The sequence below is a fragment of the Scomber scombrus genome, chromosome 7 (assembly GCF_963691925.1).
Source record: "Scomber scombrus chromosome 7, fScoSco1.1, whole genome shotgun sequence".
NCBI lineage: Eukaryota > Metazoa > Chordata > Actinopteri > Scombriformes > Scombridae > Scomber > Scomber scombrus.
In genome coordinates this window covers 27670757-27692629 of record NC_084976.1, presented here as the reverse complement: position 1 = coordinate 27692629, position 21873 = coordinate 27670757, and the positions used below count along the sequence as shown (strand labels likewise).

General features: G+C 40.4%; 2 protein-coding genes across 2 annotated transcripts; one reads left to right on the top strand and one right to left on the bottom strand.

The window, feature by feature from the left end:
• The first annotated feature begins 1171 nt into the window (after positions 1 to 1171).
• On the top strand, positions 1172 to 21140 carry LOC133983288 (glycoprotein endo-alpha-1,2-mannosidase-like protein). Its single transcript, XM_062422323.1, has 5 exons — positions 1172 to 1682; positions 3656 to 3765; positions 10442 to 10518; positions 11250 to 11875; positions 21083 to 21140. Exons 1-5 carry the CDS (start codon positions 1172 to 1174, stop codon positions 21124 to 21126), a joined length of 1368 nt encoding a protein of 455 aa, XP_062278307.1. The 3' UTR covers positions 21127 to 21140.
• yrdc (yrdC N(6)-threonylcarbamoyltransferase domain containing) lies at positions 13305 to 19022 on the bottom strand. The gene is made up of 6 exons (XM_062422324.1): positions 18821 to 19022; positions 16738 to 16933; positions 16022 to 16136; positions 15730 to 15849; positions 15460 to 15590; positions 13305 to 14149 (listed from the first exon to the last, which is right to left on the bottom strand). The coding sequence occupies exons 1-6, from the start codon at positions 18990 to 18992 to the stop codon at positions 14080 to 14082; spliced, it is 804 nt and encodes a 267-aa protein (XP_062278308.1). The 5' UTR covers positions 18993 to 19022; the 3' UTR covers positions 13305 to 14079.
• Positions 21141 to 21873: the final 733 nt, after the last annotated feature.

Below are 21873 nucleotides of genomic sequence, written 5' to 3'. Positions count from 1 at the left end.
AACAATGTAATGAAGAGTCAGCAAGTCACTTCATTTCCAGTGGAGAGGTCAGGACCTCTCAATGCAGGCTCACATTATCTTGGCCGGAAGCCAAGGCGTTTGAATCTCACTGCTGGATTCAAGCCAACCTGCAACAACATAATGTGCAGAGATGCAGAGATGGCTGTGTGTTGCTCTGTCGCCTAGGCTTGGTGACAGAAAACAATAGGACATATGTTTCTCTTTCTGTGAGTCCTGTGAGTTAGTGTCCGATAGCGAACCAAAGCAGTTGGTCCAAAGTCGGAAGTCATCAGGGTTAACTTTATTATGAACGAAAATACTCCTATTAAAATCAGGAAGACAAAGAGAAAATCAGGTTTACAGTTTTTGTCTGGTATATATTATATTGATAATAATAATAATAGTTAGTATCAACCTCTCTGTGCTCTACCCATTAAACAGCACATCAAAACTTCTCAGGTGACATAATTTCCGGCAGTACCTGAAGGCAGCGTGTTGAAGTGGCCTGTGTGTTATATGAGGTGTCCACATGATGTCAGTATAACTTTTAACTCGCAGCACAGGACAAGTCAGACACATACTGGAGACCTAACTTTAAAAACCAAATCATAAACACTGTTATTGTGTCTTGAGCTAAATAGATTAGATTTATAGACTCAACGATCAGGTTAACTTGGTTTTGTTGCTGATTTTGTGATATATTTATAAAAATTTGCAAAAGGCACTGCTGCCACTCACAAACGGGCAACACAGGGATGAGTCCCGCCTCTCTGACATCCAAAACGGACTGTGTAAAGAAGCAAGCAACCCACCCACCCACCAAGGAGACTAGAAAATCCCTCGGACATCACTGTGGAGTGAAGCGTCTTGACGAGAACATCCGGTTTTTACCTCATATCGCAGCTCAGAAGAATGCAAAACATGAGGCTGCTGAAGAAAGTTAAAATTCCCACATCCAGCTGCGCCAGGTAGTCTGCTGCGACTGGGACTGCAATCATGTAGCCACTTTATTGTGATGAATTCAGAAAGATGTGTTATGTGTAGATGCCATGCAGGACAGTTTGGAGAGTAGTTTTTAGACTGAGGTGAACTCTGGGTGCGGAGAAGGCAGAAACAGGACAGATAGAGGTTTATTCGCGCTCTTGGTCTCGCGCTGCCACTCCAGCCAAACATGGCAAGGTTGCGGAGGAAAGCGTGCATAGCTCTGTTTCTCTTTTCGCTGTTCATCTTCGGGACTATGATGGGACTGAGGACACTGAAGCCCAGTGACGGGTTCTCGGATCTGGCCCCAGGCTTGGAGCTACTGCCGATGATAGGGGGGAAGATGGACCGGCGCTCCGTGTCTCGCGACACCACCGTGTCTCCGGGTCAAGCCCAGCCGGCTGGCAGCAACACCAAAGCAGTTTTATCAAACTCCGGTCCTGAGGGGACAATATTTTATGATGTTCATATTTTTTACTACGTGTGGTACGGGAGCCAACATATGGACGGTAAATACATCCACTGGGACCACATCTTGGTTCCACACTGGGACCCTAAAATCGCATCCAGCTACCCGAGAGGGAGACACATGCCGCCTGAAGACATCGGCGCCAGTTTCTACCCAGAACTTAACCCGTACAGCTCGAGGGACCCGGACGTGTTGGAGTCCCACATGGAGCAGATCGGTGCATCTGCGGCAGGTATAGTTTACAAATGTGTTTTTTCTTGGACAGAGACCGACAAAAAGAGCTGAGTTTTGTTTTTATTTCGTGCTCAGCAGCTGCGCAAGAATTTGGCTTTTTATAGCGAAGATAAAAGCTGCCTCCTTTTCGCTTCAGGGGCAGAAAACATTTTCAGCACCACAGATTCAGTGGACAGCTCCTTACACGCTCAGCTGAAAGTCCCCCAAATATGCTGCTGAGCTTTTAATGCTGCAGACACAGTTTCTGACTGAAAACAACAGTTATCAAGAGGGGAAACTTCTTAAATCGACATTATAAGCAGACTTAATTCCTGACAGTTACAACTATAAAAGTGAAATCTTTGAGTCTGGTCCATTTCACGTTGTTTCCAATGTCTTGAATTCATTGTATTGTGCCACATAAATGACACATTTAATTCAGTGCTGTTAGACAAAAACTTAAATAGCTAATTAAGGAAGCTTTTCCATCACCCCTTGCTTGAAATCATAACTAAAATAGGTTAAAAACACAATATGGTCATTATCATGACACAATTTCACTGTAAGTCAATAAATGGTAATATTTTTTGTATGAAAAAGTCATGAGCAACTGTTTTTTATAGACTTTTGAAATCTCCAAGCTAAATGAAATGGTCTCACTTTGGGGCTTGTTTGCAGTTCATTGAATTAAAAAAAAAGAAGTGTGTGATTATGGGATATCTAAAGTTAAGTTGGATGGTGCACTGTAGTTGCAAGACTAAAATGAAAGAGGACATGTAAGGTATTAAATTATCACCCAGCTCTGCCTTCTGAGAACTTTCTGAGGTCAGTTTTTTTGATGTGTCATGAAATATTTACAGCTGTGTTGTTTAGTCTTTTCTAAAACTTGTATAGCTTCCCTAAAAGACAGCAGACGCCTTCCACAGCTTGGTGTCGAGTAACAGCTCTGCGTGTCCAGCCGTCAGCAGCTTACACATGATAGGCCCTGATATTTCTATCCTGCGGCTCAGGAGGATATTGTACACCATCCAGAATGATGACCAGACCGTTCGTCCCTCTGAAACTGCCCCACCTTGACAGATGGATGATGGAGGGGCTGGCTCATGACGCTTAGTTAAAACAATCCATTTAATTAGACACCGCAGCCAGCCAAACTCTAAATAGTTCCACTTGGCCCGGATGACTGATTCCCCCCCACTTCACAGAGGCACGTAAATAAAACAAACAGCGACGGCCATATTCTTAATATAAACACAGGTATAGTTGGGTATTGTAATCTAATCGTCCCCACATCTTCACAGCAAGTGGACATGACTTTAATGAATTAACTCTGAGTGCATATTAGATGTGCCAGATCGTCTCTGGTGCCGGGCATCACCGTGGCTGAAATGAAGCCATTTCTCAGCCAGCATCAGAGCATGAACAAGCATTTATCCCCCTGGAATTTACGAGCTGTCACGCACTCAAGCTGCACAGAGAGATTGCTACTAAAACAAGACATAATAAATAGTCTTAAGATGACAAGTGCATATTCATCAATCAGGTGCAGGATATGCGTGATAGGCAGGGGGAGCGTTTAGATAAAACAACCAACCCTCCTTCATACAGTGTCTACAAGCCACAAACCTTACCAGCATCTGTCTGAACCCTGAAGAATATGCATGGTAATTACCCTAATGGATTACCAGGGTATAAATTTTACAACGTGTTCAATAAAAGTGCAACTGACTGTGTTCGTTCAGCGGTCTCAAATGGGTCTATAAAACTATGTGAAAAACCTCAGTGTAGATTAATGAAAGCAGACGTTTTTCTGCCTCCGTTTCTCCCACAAGGATTGTCAGCATTTCTTACAATCATCATGAAAATCATACATCATTTTAACAATGCACAGGTTGTATGTTTTGGACGTCTCAGCAGATGCTCTCGGAGGTATTAATCAGTATCTTTGGTCGAGGTTGGATCAAAGGCTCATGTGTTCTCGTGTGTCTCCAGGGGTTCTGGTGTTGTCCTGGTATCCTCCTGGCCTGGCTGACGACAACGGGGAACCTGCTGAGGATTTGGTACCAGCTGTACTGGATGCTGCATATAGACACAACCTCAAGGTACAAAGGCATCAGCACTTTTGGACTCTTGTGTGTGCGTGTGTGTGTGTGTGTGTGTGTGTGCGTGTGTGTGTGTGTGTGTGTGTGTGTGTGCGTGTGTGTGTGTGTGAGACTTGAATCAGAAAGGGGGAAAGAGTCCAAAGCTACGAAAGAGAGCAATGAATCAAATCTATTCTGAGACCAGCTCAGTTTTTACATTATAGCAAGTTGTTAGGGGGAAATTAGTGTTTCTCCATGATTGAATCAATTTAAGTTGACAAATATTGATTGAGGAGTTGCTTTTCCACCAATAATGCTGTAAATAGGCTTTTGCTCTGCTACACAAAGCTACAGAAAGGTTATTACTGACTTCCAGCCTGCAGAACTCCTCAAGGTTTAAGAATAAAAGCCTAAATAGATGTTTTGAGGGATATGTATTGTTTTATTTCTGAATGGTTGCCAGATTATAAATGAGGCTGAGATAAATATGATTGTATTTCCATTATCTCCCCACCCATTCATCCCAATAAGAGCACAGTGACACAGAAATGAGAGAAGCATTATTAATGGTTCACAGAGGTAAGCAGAAAGCTTAACGCCACTCAGGTTAGTCATCTCAAACTGGGTGTTAGGCCGTGGTGTTTAACACACAGAAGTGTCAATTTGCTTTTGTTGCAGGAGAGTAAGATTGAGAGCTATTGAAGCTCAGCTTGCTCTGCTGTTCTTCCTATAAAGCTGCCTCTGCTACTCAGGGATTTGACTCTGGAGGTTTGCAGCTGCAGTGACATCTCCGGCATTAGAGTGAAAAAACGGGTCAAAGAGCTTCTGCTGCTGCTGCTGCTGGAATCCGTTAGTTGTTCAGTGGGGACTGAAAGAGCCCGGGAGCACATAAGCATAAGTGGAGAGGTGGTGATGGAGGCAGCAAGACCACATGACCAACTGGCAATTAGGTTGGAAAATGGCATGTTGGAGGAATTAAGTGCTGTCCATGTTGGTCTCACTGCCTCCTGTCACAGTATCGAAGGCCTATTAAAGTTTTACAGGGAGCAGTCGTTTGTAATGTGATACAGCTCATGTCAGACACTCTCCCCGTGCAGGAAAAAAAGGGAGGACAAGAAAGAGATACTGTCTTTGATGACAGAGCAATCAGTTTTCAACTCCACAAAGTTTTTTTTAGACTTCTCTTCTTCTCTTCACTTCTTTTCTCTGAAATAAGTGTGCAAGAGGCATACATCATGTATGGATGTGTTTATGTGCATTTTAAAAGCCACTCAAGGTCCATAGTAATCCTTCATTCTGTATGACTGAATTTGACAAGACGTATAAGAGAGGCAGACTTGTAAGAGTTTTCCTGTGTCAAAGCAGGTTATATTTAATAATGCATCAACAGCATTTGCTCAACATAATACATGCTTAAGTGGAAAAAAAAATCAGCCAGCTGACATGCAAAAGGGGGGCAGGAACCAGATCAATCCTTTGATGCTTAAAAACAGTGTATGCATTACTGTGATGTTTCATTGGGTTATTGTGATATTCACAGGAAATAAAACGGCAAACTGAAGCTGTTGTATTAAGATATTTTTTATGTTTTTGGAGCACTGCTGTCCAAGTTCATGAATTGCTGTCATCTTAGCAGACCATCCAGTTCTCTTAGAGGAAGCAAGCCTGCCTTAAATTTGAGATATGATAAAATTGTGTCAAACTGTGGAAGAAAAACACCTTTCTTCCAGATTAAGCTTTGAAGTTAACATGTTAAAATGTACTTGTATGAGCCTATTGAGGTATGTTTGTGTATTTTAACCATATGATCAGTCAGTCCCCTTACACTATGCTACTCAAGGTGAAACACAAAGCAAATTGAAAGTTTTATCATTGTGACACAATTCATTATCATGCCAGCGTTTGTGAATGCTGATGTGAAGATAAAGAGCATTTATTTTCCAGCAGCCATGTGACACATACTGGCCTCATCCTCCCCGTAAACAGCTTTGACAAGATGGCAGTGGGTCTGTCAGGGCCGCCTGTCAGATTTGATATTGCATTTGTTTCTTCTGCTGTGTGGCTGCGGGCAAAGAAATAATGTATCTCTGTGAGGGCAAGATGAGCACAGTGGGATTAGACATGCAATGCTGGGCTGATGACGTTTTACACATAATGCTGTCAGGAGAAAAGCTAATAGATTGAATTTAATGCCACACTTTGTTGTCATCAGTGAACCATCAAGCGTGACATTTTCGTTAAAAAAAAGTGCGGAGGAAGCGTGTGTGGAAAAACAGATTGTGACATGTTTCCTACAAATCAACTGAACATTTCAGTATCTCAATGAAGGAGCTACTTATCGTTAATGAAAGCACTTAGAGGATCACAATTAAACAGCAGAATAGCTTTAGAGGACAATTATTCTGTGTACAGCTTGTATTTCTAAGCATCCTTTCCAGTTAACTCCTCCTTCTCCCTCTGCACGGAAGGACATTCATCTAATTTCAGCAAAACGCTGACAAGGTAAAGAACTTTTGCTCTCATCATTTGGAAGTCTAATGCAAATTTTCTGAAAGAACAACCTCAAATAATTTCTTTGCTCTTTTCAACTGAAAGGCCGGCTAAAACGAGAGAGGGAAGCCTGAGTGGAGAGGACAGATGGTCCCACAGGAGCAGTGGCAACAGCCAAAAATGTATCAGAGAAAAACAGACATGTCTGCAATCTGCTTTTAGTAGCAACGTGGCTATCAGCTAATCTGAGAAGTGCAGTTTGGAAGTGAAATCATCAGGCCTTTTGAGAGTCTAGTGTATAATTTCAGAGAAACTTTGTTAGGTTATTGTAAAAGATGAGTAAACACGACAGAGATAAGATGAGGAAAGACAAGACCAGACCCCCCTTATGTTCATATTACACTTTACACTGACCTGCAGAGACTCACCACCTGCTCATATGCACTCTGTGTTTCATCCGCTATCTTTGTCCTGTCTTGTTCTGTCCAGTCTCGTCTTCATTTACTGCTTGACAGAGCAATTTAAGACTGTATGTGAGTCTTTGTGGTTTCATGTAGCTCAATGGGGCATGAATATAACATTAACCTTTTCCAAGATTCATGACCGGATGAAGCTATTAGGGGTCCCCTGGGCAAAACTTCGCTGTTGACCTCCACCACCACAAATGAATTTAAGAATATTCACCATCAGATTATGAAAACAAAATAAACCAGAGCTGCAACCAAAGGATTTTTGTTTCATTATTGATTAATTGTAAGAGAGAAGAAATGTTTGTTATAATCCCCAACAGCCAAAGAAAGTTGCTTGTTTTATTCAGCAGTTCAAAAATCATTCAGTTTACTATTATACTGTAAAAATCATCAAATCCTCACATTTAAAAAGCTGTAAACTGAGGAGAAAAAAGGTAAAACCATTTATTATCAAAGTACTTGCAGATTAATTTCCTGTCAGTCGACTAATTGATTAATCAAGTCATTGTTTCACTGCAAATATAGACTTAAAACTAGATGTTGATACCTTAACAAATGACCAAAAACTATGTGACACAGTCGACTTGTGGCCTATGAACTGCAATCTGGGGCCGACAGGGAAGTTGGCCATTTTTTGCTGGTTGGTAATGCAGCCATGCCAAGATGAGGAACATTATACATCTGCATCTGGTGTAGGGAGTTTTAAAGAACAGGCATGAAATAAATGACATATTAGCATAACGGCACAAGTTCGTATTCATAAGAACATTCAGAGGTGAATGAAAATGGGATTTGCCTCTTTTGAGCAGAGTGAACGTTACTAAAAAAGCAAATCCTACCTCCATCTTCCAGGCAATCCCACACCACACAGCTAAAAACACACTGACCCCTCTCTGGGTAACGCTTCAAGAGAAAGCTATGTACCTACTTTTTATTATATAAGTTGAGCCGTATCTTAGCAGCACCCACGCACAGCTCATGCATCGTGCAGTGGAGTTGGAGAACAGATCACAGCAGTGTTGCTGCTCGACCTCAGCTTGAACAGGAACTGAAATAGTCCTCCTGCCCAGGGGAGGGTGGGGGCGTTTTGGTGGGGACAGGGTGGAGGGCACTGGAAGCTGGGTGCAGGAGGGAAGGAGCAGAGGGGAAATGTGCATCATGGGTGCCATGACTCAGTTTGCCTCTGTGAGCAATCTGAACCCTGAGGGGCTATAAAAGTTCTATCCAGTAAGTAGGGCATGTAGCTACATGTACACAGGGGAATATGACACATGGGTGCCCAATGATGGCATCAGCCACACTTTCTTGGTTCCAGATACATTGAGTAGATTGATTTAGTCTTACATGATCCTCTAATATTGTGTGGGTCCACTGGACAGATGGAAACGGGCAGTCTTGGATACAGAAATGTGACTGACTTTGTTGAAATTGATCTAATTGTTTTAAAGGTCTTTGTGTTGGCTCACGTTCCTCCCTGTGTGCTATCTACGTGCCATGGCACTAAATTCGACTCTGCTCAGCATAAATCATGCTGTCAATGTTTATGGGGTATTAAAAATGCGTTGAGACTGTCTCATTTACTTCTATATTACCACAGAGTAATTCAGGGCCAGTGTGTTTCGGGAAATGAGCTGAAGGAGTTTTCTAGTGGCCTCCGCTTTGCTGCAGTGATGAGGAGACTATAACAGCTTTTTATGTCACTGTGGATGATAATTATATGGCTTTACATCCTCAAATACCTCAACATTAAAAAAAAAACCCAATAGGTTCAATATTTGATCTCACTTTGTGGGGATGCTACTTTACTAGAGGTGCAGAGAGTTACAGCTTCATTAACCCCTCCTGGCTATGATTTACTCAGCTGGCCAGGAACTTTTTCTATCCACTGCACCTCTCTTTCTTCAGCTTGATATTTTGCAAGCAAAGTGCATCTGACACTTTCAAAATGTATGGGGGGGTTTTTTTGCGCATAAAAGCACTTACCATCTCCATTAGAGGCACAAGTGATTCCGCTTTTCTTGCCTCCAACTGACAGTTTATCTATACACATCTGCAGATTAAAACAGTTTGCTCAGATATAGCCTATTCCAAACTTCACTTTAATCCATTAGTACACTTACGCTCAATGTCAAAGTGACACTTAGTGCTGCCAACTATCCTGCTTCCACAAAATATTCCAGTGTGAATCATTTTATCTGGAATGCAATTTTCCTATCATAGCAGCACCAACAGAGACACAAAAAAGACTTTCTATAGATAATGGTACATGTTTTTTAATCCTGTGGAGCTTCTTTCAGTATTCTCCTTTTTAGTCACACTAGTAGACTGACTACTCTTGTCAAGACTGAAACATCTGTACATTCATTGTGCCCAGAGGATACATCCTAATGATGTTAGGATGATGATGTTCCCCTTCAGGATGAATGGTCTCACATAGCACTGCATTCACCACCCCAACATTTCAATCTGTACCTTGATTTATGGCTAACTACTTGAAAAAGACATTCCCATCAGCCTCAGCTGTAGGCCTACTTTGTGCCAAGTTAAAAAATGTTGTTGTGTGATAGCTAAACTATGCTATCACGTGATAGCATGGCAGTCTAATTGATGGTGAACATGATGAACATTAAACTGGCTAAACATGTTGACATTAGCATTCAGCTCAAAGTCCTGCTGTGCCTGCGTACAGCACACAGAGCTGCTGGCAGGGCTGTAAAATCTTAGTCTTTTCCAAATATGGGGTTAAATGAAGACTCACACAAGGATAAGAAAGGAATCATCCAGCAAAGACTAAGCTGGCCTTCTGTCAGATTAGCCGATGACGTCTTATATCCATTAAGTTACTGTTGGCCTCCATCATCTTAAAATGCCATTTTCCTTCACATTGTTCCCCTTGGGTGTCCACTGCTGGAGAAGAAAAGTGTTTCGCTTTGAGCATGAATAATTTAAAGCCACTGAATTCTCTGGCCGTGCCTTAAAATATTCAACTTAAGCACTTTTTGTGTATGTGTCACTTGAGGTCCCTTGTTCCACTACTGCTTTTGTTCCACAATTGCAAATAGATGTTTTGAACAGAGCCATTAACTGAGCATTACAAAAAGTCTCCACAGGGGCACCACGAAGGGTGAAAAACAGCTCCTTCGTAGTGTGACAGAATTTGTCATGAAAATAAAACATAGGGGTTGGTACATTTACATCGTGCCCTTAAGTGGCTAAGTGCTGCACTGGTGATATGTGTTTTACTCTTTTATTTGTAGGTTTTTAAGAAAACCTGTAAACAGATATAGTCACCTGTCACATGGTACTAGGGTTGAGAAACCAAACCTGCCATGCTTAAGGGCCTCACAAGGTCAAAATAATGCACGACTAACCTCTTTTGCAGAATTAAAAAAGTTAAAAAGTGTTTTTTGTTGAAGAGGTATTTTGGGTCCAATCAGCTTTAATGACCTTTGACTATAATATGATATGCACCATATTGACCCATTTCTTTCTGGCAACTTATCAAACCTTAATTAGCTGGAAACCAGAAGATCATGTCGCACTTGTCAGCCCTCCATAAGTAGTCTCCCCGAGGAACTGACTGTTGCTTTTAAGTCAATACATGCTCAGGTTCATCTGTAAGTGCTGACTGTGGCATCTTATTTTAATGACAGTAATATGATGAATGGAAACCAACAAGGTCTCTCTCTCTCTCTCTCTCTCTCTCTCTCTCTCTCTCTCTCCCCATGTCTTCCTAGGTTGCTTTTCACATCCAACCATACAGAGGACGGAGTGACCAGAGTGTGCACGACAACATCAAGTATATAATTGACAGGTATGCACTGTGACTGCACATGTCCATCATCACATGTCAATTTAAATAGAAAAAGCATTAAGACTTCATGCATAGTTTAAGAACAGTTGTTACGAAACTAAAATACCTTTAGAAAGCATATCTGATTATATAAGACCAGTTTCATGATTTATAAATGAAGTCTCTGAAGCCAAAGCTACTTTCTAATCTTTAGTATTGGGGTTGCTCTTAAAAATAAAAGGAGCACCTGTCAAACTGCTGTAAAGTATTCAATTTCCAATAAGGCTACTTCTAATGATTATTTTCTTGATTAATCTATTATTACTCATTTGTCCATATCAATATCAGAAAATACTGAAAAATGCCTTTTATAATTTCCCAGAGTCAAATGCTATGTCTTAAAATGTCTTATTTTGTCTGACCAATGGTAAAAAACCCAAAGATATTCAATTTACTGTCATGTGTGACAAATAAAAGCATTTTATATAACAGAAATATCAGTGATTTTATAAAAAACTTGCTGAGTACAAATAAACCAGTTCCAGGCAGATTGCAATGATACTCAATAGTCACATTAATGCTCCTTTTGAACTTTGGACCCCCATTGTATTTTAGCACCAGACTCAGGAGAAAGTTTACATTTTTAGATCCACTACTTTGCCTTAAAAAAAATGATCAGTTTCCTGTGTGCTCCTGTAAGAAACATTAATTTACTGTGTTATCATTTGACTGTGTTTTTGTCTTTTAAAAAGGTACGGTGACCATGGAGCCTTCTACAAGTTCACCACCAGCACAGGGAAGAGTCTTCCTCTATTTTACATCTACGACTCCTACCTAACCCCTCCAGAGTCCTGGTCTGAATTTCTGTCTACCACTGGCTCCCACAGTGTGCGCGGCTCAGACTATGACTCCATCTTCATCGCCCTGATTGTGGAGGAGCGCCACAAGCATGACATCCTCGCAGGTGGCTTTGATGGCATGTACACTTATTTTGCATCCAACGGCTTCTCGTTTGGCTCCTCTCACCAGAACTGGAAGGCCATCAAGGCCTTCTGTGACGGCAACAATCTCATCTTCATCCCCAGTGTGGGACCCGGCTACATCGACACCAGCATCCGGCCGTGGAACAACCACAACACCCGCAACCGGGTCAATGGCCGTTACTATGAGACGGCCCTGCAGGCGGCGATGAACGCGCGGCCGGAGATTGTCACCATAACGTCGTTTAACGAATGGCATGAGGGGACGCAGATAGAGAGGGCGGTGCCTAAAAAAACTGTCACCCGTGTGTACTTGGACTATCAGCCACATGGACCTGATCACTACCTGGAGCTGACCCGGCACTGGGCGGAGCAGTTCAACAAAGAGAAGGAGCAATGGCTCATATGAGACTTTAAACAGCTCTGGTGGATATGTGTGTGTGTGTCTGTGTGTACACATGAAAGACAAAGAACAAAAGAGACGAGGAGTGAATGTAGAGATTGATCCGTATAGATGTGAGAGCAAAAGAAGACGTATTGACTTGATGTGTCAGTTTCTGCTAGTGTGTGTATTTGTGCACACCCTCTGAGCTGTAAGGACACAAAGATGATGTGTTTGTCCTGCTTCAGGTGAAAGCAGCATTCAGTTGTTAAGCTGCAATCATAGCCCAGACTTCTACAATGATCTGTAGGCCTGTTTCTGCTCCTTGCTCAGCCAGTGAAACTTAATGGACAATTAGCTCAAACACTCCCACCATCTGAGAAACTACTGCCTGATGTTTCCATAAATACTATGTGTCATCAACTCAATGGTCTCATTTCCCTTTTCTGCAGTTAAATAATGGGATGGATTGCTGTGGTTTGGTTTTCCATCTACAACAGGCTCTCGAAGAGAATGAGGCACTAATGTTGATTAAAGTTCAGAGGGCTCGATTAAATGATGGAAAGGTGTTTAAAAACTGTAGGTGGAGGTTAAACAAGCAAGTGAAGAGGTTTTGTTGCTGCTGGCATGCAAAAAAAAAAAATCCCATATCATCAAGATGATTAAAGGAATAGTTCAGCATTTTGTGAAATACTTAAGTTTCTTGCCAATAGATGGATAAATGGATCCATACCACGATCATGTTGGTCTATTAAATATGATGCCAGCAGTTGGTTAGCTTAGTTTAATATAAAGAACAGAAAGGCTCGGTCTAATGACACAGAATATATCCTCTAGTTCCCAAAATGTTAAACTATTTGTTCAAGAGTTTCATCTCAAATACAAAATATTTCAAGTGGATTTAATGTCATTTGATAGACCGCCACAGAGAACATCCTCTTGCAGAAATCAGAGGAATTAGCTGGTAAGTATTTATATGCTTATAGCATGCAGGATAGCACTGCTCCACTCACATAATTACCATCTTTCACTGATGTAAAAACAACCAGATTAGACGTTAAGTGTTTTTAAGGAAATGGTTAGCATTTGTTTTGGATTTGTGAATAAAAATGTACCACTGACAGAACACTGCTCTACAGATTTGTGTGTACTTAATTTAATTAAATCTGTTAAAGTAAAAGCTACTTTAAGGAAGGATCAAAGTATGTTTCCTGGTGTGCATTTGTTTGATTTCCATGTGAAAGGCACTTCTTAATCTTATTCTGACTCTTGATTTCACACTCCATTAAGAATCAATGATAAGTGAAATCCAGACACTTGGGGGGGAAGAAAAACCCATCTCAAATTGTTTCTGCATGAAGAACTTTTGAGGCTTTAATTTGGCTGCGCACAGGATGTACAGTCTTTTAATTTAAGTTGACATTATGAGAAAAAACAAAATGCTCCAGTATTTAACATGCAAGTGGGCAGATGACATTTATTCAGTACATCTACTTGGCCCACTGTGCAAACCAACAAAACTGAAGTATCAAAGTATTTCTCAACTTGTAAATGTTTAAGCTACAATGCTAAACAATAACATGAATTACATGTAGCTGATGTCCAACTAAAGTATAAGCCGCATGCTGTGTGACTAATAGACTAATTAGATAAATAAAGGGGATTCATCATTTTTCATTAAAAGTTATTTTCCAATCCCATAAAAATGTGCAGGTATAGTTACAGTAATGCAATTCATAAAACTATTGGTTATGAAGATTAAACTACATATTCACTTCTGTTGGACATCATGACCGTTATAGAAATGAGTTCAAATGAAAAAGTCAAACCATTGAATTCCCAGTTAAGCCACATTGGTATGACAACGAAGAAAAGTATGTAGTTTTATTTTTATGCGAAAAGAAAAATAAAAACCTGCTGACCTTGTTCCATGTTACAGAATAAAAATAAGATGTGGCCTCGTAAGAAATCCCACAAAAAACCCATGATAACAATTACAGTAAGGCAGAAAATATCCGGGAAAAAAAATAAATAAAAAGGGTTCAAGACCTCACCGCAGCCATGAGCGGTAAGAGTCAAGTCATTCCTGAGTTCAAGATAAAACCATCTTGACTATTCAGCATTTCATGGAAAACAATTTTTTCCACTGGAAAAGGAGGAGCCCCGGGTCAAAGCTGGTTGTGCGTCTCAGCGTGTTACGGAGTGTGGCAAGTTCGAAGGTCATTCTTTCCCCGAGTCCTCTGACAGTCCATATTTGTGTTGCAGCACATCAACCGTAGACGAAAGGGCACTGAAAAACAGAATGTTTCATTCTTATTTCTCCTCTAATGTACAGTTAGTAATGAGTTATCTTCAGACCAAACAAGGGGGGGGTTGGGAGGGGAGGGATGTGAAGCTGAGAGTCAGAAAGTACAAATACAAAAGCAGTAAACCTTCACCATATGGTATTATTTAATCACTGTTGGCACCCAATCATGACAGACTCACACTCAAGTACTATTGGCGCTTTTCCACTACACAGTTCCAGCACGACTCGCCTCGCCTCGCCTCGGTTCTTTTTGCGTTTCCACTAGGGAAAGTACCTGGTACCTGATACTTTTTTAGTACCTGCTCTGGTGAGGTTCCAAGCGAGCCAAGCCGATACTAAAATGTGACGTCGAAGAGTCATGAGCCGTCCCACACAAGAATCAAACCCGGCATTTTTAAATACCGGCAGCAGCGTTACAACCATAGTTACAGCCATACGGCTCAATTTTCTTGCTTTGTGTGAGACAAAAAGCCACAAACAGCAGCAAGTACACCACTACCTCAATTTCCTCCATTGTTTATGTGTTTTGTGTCGCGTATAAAACGAAGTCACGGCAGTTTCACGGAGCCGTGCTATGACGACCCCGCCCACGTTGAGTAGGTACTTTTTTGTGATGGAAAAGGTCTGTCCTGGAACCGTACCGAGGCGAGTCGAGTCGAGTCGTACGGTGGAACGGTGTAGTGGAAAAGCGCCATATGTGTAGTCATTTTTTGTGGTTTTGTGGGTAGGATACCTACATTTTATTCACTGGTTTCATATTCATAATCACAGAGGGGCAAGTTATTTAGTCTCTAAAATGTCAGAAAATAATGAAATATATTGATCAGTGTTTATAATAAATAAAGAAAAAGTATTCACATTTAAGAAGCACAGGATACAAAAATGTTAGCATGTTCTTTTCTTAGAAATGACTCAAAACAATTAATTGATGATCAAAATAGTTGTATCATCTTCTTTTACTAATTGATTAATTGACAAACTATTGAAGCTCTAATGCTCTTCCTCCAGTAGAAAGTGCAGCAGTAAACCAACAACACTTGCAGGTTCTTGATGTAGGCAGATCATTTTAAGACATTAACCTGTACGGGATATAAACAGTGTAGCAGCTAAAAATATATAAATAAAAAACAGCTGACTGCATATTAGATCATCGTTCTGTTCTGTGCTCAAACTAACTTCTCCTATGCTAAAGTTTGAGAGCTCATATAAACACTTTTGTGGCCATTATTAGTTTGATTTAATTTAAATCAAAACATAAAGTAAATGTAAAGGTCTTCCAGTAAGAAACTTACCAGCCAGGTCTGATGATGCGATATTTGCCATGTACTGATAGGTCGACCACTGTTGACCCGAGGCGGCTCTGGTCTCCTATAGGTCCGCCATCCACTACCACTGATACTTTGGGCCAAAGCTCTTGAAACTCCTTCAGAGGAAAAACACAGCAGCGTTACCACCAGGTACAAATTTATTATAAAAATATTGAAAAGGAGAAAAATATTCCCCTACTTCCAAAATCTCTCAGCATGTCCTATATTATTTCCTTCTTGCGCGTGCACACTTACATTTACAGCCACAGTGCTGCCGTGCGAGCTGATGTTGGCGCTGGTAAGTGCAAGAGGTTCCCCGCACATCTGGCAGAGACGCCTCATGAAGGCATGATCTGGGATACGGACGCCTACAAGCTGAGGGGCACAAAGCCATGTAAACAACAGATGTTCAATGTTCATTTATGACTCATTAACAAAAAAAACAACAACAACAAAAAAAAAACATATCTTATTATGCTCAGTGAGTCTTCAGTGGACAAGTCTGCAGCTTATTGATTGGTGTGTAATTTTAGTAGAGTGGACTTACTGAAGTAAAGGGGTTGAAATCTGTGTTCAGTACTTCAGACCTTTCAAACACCAGAGTGACGGGACCAGGCAGCAGGTCACACAGCAGCTCCGTCTTCACCATCACCTTACAATACCTGCACATGGAAAACAAAAACAAGTTGAGCTGTGTTTTTGATGCAACCACCATCCGTCAGTCTGCAGTTACTCCTCTTTTTAAGTCAGTAATTTATCATAATTTCCACAAATCCTGCAACAACTCAGAGATTTCAAACATGGCTGCAGAAACATACAGAGTAAAATATACATAAAGACATGGAGTTATTTAGCAAATTAATGATCACTGAGGCATTTCTATGACATCAGGTGCAGGTTTAACCCAGTGAATGTCACTCAAAAAGTGTAAAAATGTCTTATTGCTGGGGATGAAACGATCTCTTATGTGTGACTCCTCCAGGGTATGACTGTTCACATCAGTGCAATACAGAAAGTTCAGAAAGAAACTAAAACACTTATTTCAAAAAAGGACCGACTCCAAAACATATTTACCACTGATAGTTTAAATTATAAAACAATCAGCATTCAAAATGTGGCTCCAGTAGATAAAAGGGCCCATCATGTTCAAAGCACGGCTGCTTACTTCGACACTGTTGAAGTGATCAATGGTGGAATATTCCTCTTAACTTAATATCAAAGGTTATCCCCCAATTCTGGTGGCAAAAACACAAAGACACTTACTTATAGATATCCTGAATTTCTCCCACACAGATGGCCAGCGGTTTATGCCCATTTCGTCCTTTGATGTTGTACGTCTTTCTGATGGCGTCAGAGTTCTGGGCCAGACATGCCAGACCGTAGATGGTGTCCGTGGGCACGGCGACAACATGGCCCTCCTTCAGAGCCTTCACGGTGCAACTCAGGATTTCAGCAGCATCTGCAGTTCCAAAACAGGGATGTTCCAAGGGGGATTTATCCACAGAAGCACATGATACCTAAATACTGAGGGTAAAAACATGTGTGTGCTATTTTGTTATGTTGTACAGCTGAGTCGTGAATTGTGGATAGATGTTTGGGGTATTGAAAGGCTGCATAGATAAACCAGCAGAGGTGGAAAGTAACAAGATGATGTGTGTATTTACAAGGCCTGAGTTGTCCAATTTAAACACAGCTACTGAGTTGCATTATGGGAAGTGTAGGATCCAATGTCTTTGGAGATTGACCCATACGAGACTAAAGGTCTGAACATCTTTATTCTTGTGATACCAGACAGTCTGCGATCTCGCCTATTGAAGTCTGGGGATTTCTAAGTGAACCATAGTTGATAGAACAGTGATGAGAATGGCCACTAACAAACCTACGTTCCTTACAGTTTGTCAAGGACACACCTTACCGAAAATGATGCTCTCCCTGCCATTGTCACTGCCTCAATATGAAGGGCCACCCTAAAGACTTTGGATTGGTTCTGCATGCGATGCAGGTTTTTTTTTTTTTCTTTAAACCACCCAGTTTTAACGATGAACCTGAGAGATTATCCTCAGACTCTATGAGCATAGCAAAGCACCACAAATACATCAAAACTATACTATCATTATTGGTACTTCATTGTTCTGCTTTTTACTCAAATATATTTAATAACTGCGGGTAGTTAAATAGTTACTTTGCAGACTGAGGTTTTAGTGCAAAATGTAACTAGATTACAAAGAGAATGAACTGACTTGATTGATTTTAGGCTGCCAACTCACATCTGGCCAGATGAAAACTAGCCTTTGGGCAGATTCTGGCATATTTACAGAAATGCGTATTTATAAGCGCTGTCCCTGAAAAATAAACTAAAATGATGCTTACATATTAATATATCAATGATGTGCACTCTGCAGGGCAGTGGTTCTCAAATTGGGGTCTGGCGACCCCTGGGGGTCCTTGAGGGTGATCCATGGGGTCGCCAACAAAAAGCGAAATGATTTATTTTCACAATAATGGATAATATAATAATAATAATAATAATAATAATAATAATAATAATAAGATGGAGGACGCTCAGTTTAGGGGTCATTGATGAGAAAAAGTTTGAGAGCCACTGTTTATAGTTTATCTCTTGTCTTCATTTGCAGACTCAAAATATTTCTTCCCATTTGAACCCATCAAACCACCTAATGTCACAGCCCAAAAAGTCTCAAGTAGTAACATCATCATGACCTCATTTCCATCCTCTTTGGTTAAACAGCTGCCTGAATGTGAAGTACATTAACTTGACTGTCCAAAATCCTTTGACTATTATTATGTAAATACTGCATTTATATGGATTTCATCTTTGAAATGTGAAATGTATTTCAGTTTGCAATCAATGAGACAAGAAACTAAAAATATGTAACGATTACTTAAAGAACACAGCTGAAAACACCACAATGCTACACAAATATTTCTGCAGTTTGAGACAGAAGTAGGCTGATGCTGCAGCTTAAAGCCCATCTGACATCAAACTATATCAAAGTTACAATATCCTGTATCCTATCATACTGATGAGCCTTTCTAATCACACTCAAATTTATTCAGAAAAACGTGTTAAGTCTGCTTCATGTTGTCAATTTTAAGACTACGTGATTTGTACTGTTCATTATCATCTCTGAACTTGAGAGGCTTTAATTTAAGAAACACACCTGTAAAGCGACATGTGGACAAAGTCATGGCTGACGTAACACACCGCAATGTTTACGTTACGTTACCGAGTCTGTCCTGAGCAGCTTCAGTAATCACATATTTTCAAAGCTCACAATGAATGAAAGGAAAGAGGGGTGTTGTTGTGTGGTGACTGGCAGCTGACCTGTGTGGTCTTCTTCGCTCAGAGACGGTCCATTTGAGGCCGACAGCACCAAACGCAGCACTTTGGTTTTGAGCTCTTTACACATTTCTGCTCCGTGTCGACGAGCCGCGGCTGAACTGTGAGCTCCTCTGGACTTTAGTAACTCAACAGCAAGGCTACACACGGCCTTCATACGACAGTGTCACTAAAAACTGCGGATTTGGCGTCTCTCAGTCAATGCAGCATGTTGTAGCCGGATGGAAATAACAGAATACTTCCGGGTTACGCCCCCAAACAATGACGCTGACGTCTTAAAGGGCCAGCAGCACGTTTGTTTTCTTGGATCTATGTAGAGATGTACTGTTTGTTTTTGGACTGTTCAGCTGTTCAAATACTTTAATTAAAATATATACACACACACTATTTGTATCAATTTGTTTAAATTTCGTAATAAAATAACCACTATTTCAGATTGTCAAAAATGAAATGCTCTAGCCTACCTTCTAACAAAAGACTTTTGATAAATTTGAACTGTATATCATTATCTTAACTGTTTAACTTTGTGTTATATTCTAATTTAGCTGTTGTTTTTCTCTGTTTCTTTTTTACCCATTAACCTTATAATATAAGGTCATTTCTTTTGTTTGTTAATATTACTATAGTTGTGCAATAATAATAATAATAGTAATTATTAATCCTCCTCAAAGGCTAATAGTATCTGGAAAAGCATCTTCTGACATTTCTTCAAACTATCCAACACATGTGGATTCACTAACACAAATGCTCAGTTATTGAACGTTACCTGCCTTCCCTCTTAATCACCTGCTCATTAGCAAAATCTGAATCACCTGTTTGCACCTGATTAAAAACACAAAGGCACATAACTAACATGCAGAGTTTACAAGACAAGCATATCTGTGATCATGGCCTCGGACACAGGTAACAAAACTTGTGCATATTTTCTGCTTAACTACATTTTCAGTATTTCTTATGGCCCCTATGCGTTACAGATTGCCCAACAGAAGCAGTGGTCCAGCAAAAAGAAGAGGGTATTCCTCCAGTCAAACAGGTCAGACACTATCTGCAGACTACACTGCTGATGTCTCTCTGCTCACACTATCCTGGTGACCAACATGCTCTGTCCTCCGCAGCTCCTCGAGGAGGTTGATGGCAGACTGGTGACCCTGTCTGAGAAGATAACCATGTGTGACAGGGTCCTGGAGGACTTGACGGATCTGGGTAATCTTGTGGTGAGCTGCTGTTCACCCTCCTTAGACATGTGATTTGCTACAGATTGTGAAAATCCAACTTGGCTGTTTTTGTCCCACAGAGGAAATCTTTCCAGGATGTGTCCTTACCACAGCAGAAGTGACCAGAAGTGGAACAGACATATTTTCATTTTAAATGTTAAATAAATGTAAGATTCACTCCTTTTTTTCCCTCCTTTCTGTAAAAATACTAAATTGAGCAGAAGAAACATTTTCAGTGACAAGGATAAGGTTTTATTAGTATTATATTGCTCTCATTTCAGAAAGTTATTTATCATATTACTTTATATGAAACAAGCATAAGCAAACATTTTCACATTATACATTCTTTTAAAAAATACAAATCCTTAATTCCTTGCTCTTTGGGTGTCAAGACATCCCTTTGGAAGCATATAGTTTCCGTTTTTCTTTAAATATTGTCCATTTGGAAAAAAGTTGGAGATGGCAGAAATTCTGGATCTCAATTTCCAAAAACCACTCAACCTACTCATTTCATTCAAACGATCTGCTTCCAAACAAATGTCACCATCGTTGATTTGCTGACGCTACCGGTTCTGGTAAAACTTCAGGAAAAACAAACCAGGAACAAAAGTCAAAAAAAAAATTTCTCCGCTTACTGATTACAACAAATATCAGCAGCTGTTAAGTTTTGACTTTCATTGGTGAAGATGAGCCAACAAATTATCCACATGTCAAATATGAATGTAAAAGGCTGAGATGATTACATATATGTAGCAAAGCCCAAATGAAACATTTTACTAATAAAGTGTAAAAACAAATGAAAAGCTGCGTACGTTTGACCAAAAATAATTCTTAAAACAGAATCATTAACAAAATACTCCTTCAAAACAAAATCCAGTTGGTTTTAAACCAGTTACCTCATAGGCAAAAACAGCATGTAAAAGGAAATCTGTGGTGCAACATTCATGGGGAAAGGTACTTGAACACATAACAGCCCGCTTTAACACCACTCCAAATGTAAAATGTTGAATATCATGGAGAATGCTTAATGTTGATGCATTGGAAAGGCAACGTTTGCCACTGGAGTTCTGCATATAAGGTTGTAGCAGAATATCATGTCACAGAGGGAGGAGTAAATCTTTTAATTCTGGAGTCCGTATGTATACTCGTGAATGCCACACTTAAAAATTGCATAGTTGTGTTCACTGACAGTATGCATGTACGAAGATGTATGTTAATGTTGTATGAGCGTGACTCCTGGCAGTAATTCCACCTAGTACCTCAACAGGGAAATGAGTAAATTACTACAAATTAACATTTTTGCTATTCAATAGAGCAAATTTCAGATCTGGAGACACTCCCGATATCTGACTCTGCATATCTGGAATGGTTTTGAGCACAAAATGTGTGACTGGAGCCTTTCACAACATATAATATAACTGTCCATATGGCACCTGTGAATTAAGGGGGGAGGGAAAAGCTCCACTTTAGCAAATTATGGCAAAAGAAAAACAACAGAAGTTACAATTGACATGCATGTTGGTTTGGTTTGATCCTACACACTAGAACTATTATGTAAAATCACATCACCTGCATCAGTTGTGTAGCTGATTATATTTTTCTAGCAGTGGTGCATATCCATTAACAACTTTCCAAATCCTACAGCTGCAAAACAAAACACATCTAGGAAAAATAATATTGTGTCAATGCTTTTGCCTCAATGTGATCTGCTGCTGGAAGTGATTGCCTGAGACTCAATGAAGATGAGTGTGTGGGCATGTCAACGGCACGTCTGAAGGAGAGACTGTCAAGGCAAGGAGGCTCATAAAACAGGTATGTCGTAAG

Coding starts and splice junctions, on each gene's coding strand:
- LOC133983288 (XM_062422323.1), top strand. CDS start 1,172: ATGGCAAGGTTGCGGAGGAAAGCGTGCATAGCTCTGTTTCTCTTTTCG. Junction 1,683..3,655: donor GATCGGTGCATCTGCGGCAG/GTATAGTTTACA, acceptor GTGTGTCTCCAG/GGGTTCTGGTGTTGTCCTGG. Junction 11,876..21,082: donor CAACAAAGAGAAGGAGCAAT/GGCTCATATGAG, acceptor TGCTTAATGTTG/ATGCATTGGAAAGGCAACGT.
- yrdc (XM_062422324.1), bottom strand. CDS start 18,992: ATGAAGGCCGTGTGTAGCCTTGCTGTTGAGTTACTAAAGTCCAGAGGA. Junction 16,137..16,737: donor GAAATTCAGGATATCTATAA/GTAAGTGTCTTT, acceptor TTCCATGTGCAG/GTATTGTAAGGTGATGGTGA. Junction 14,150..15,459: donor CGCATCATCAGACCTGGCTG/GTAAGTTTCTTA, acceptor TCTGTTTTTCAG/TGCCCTTTCGTCTACGGTTG.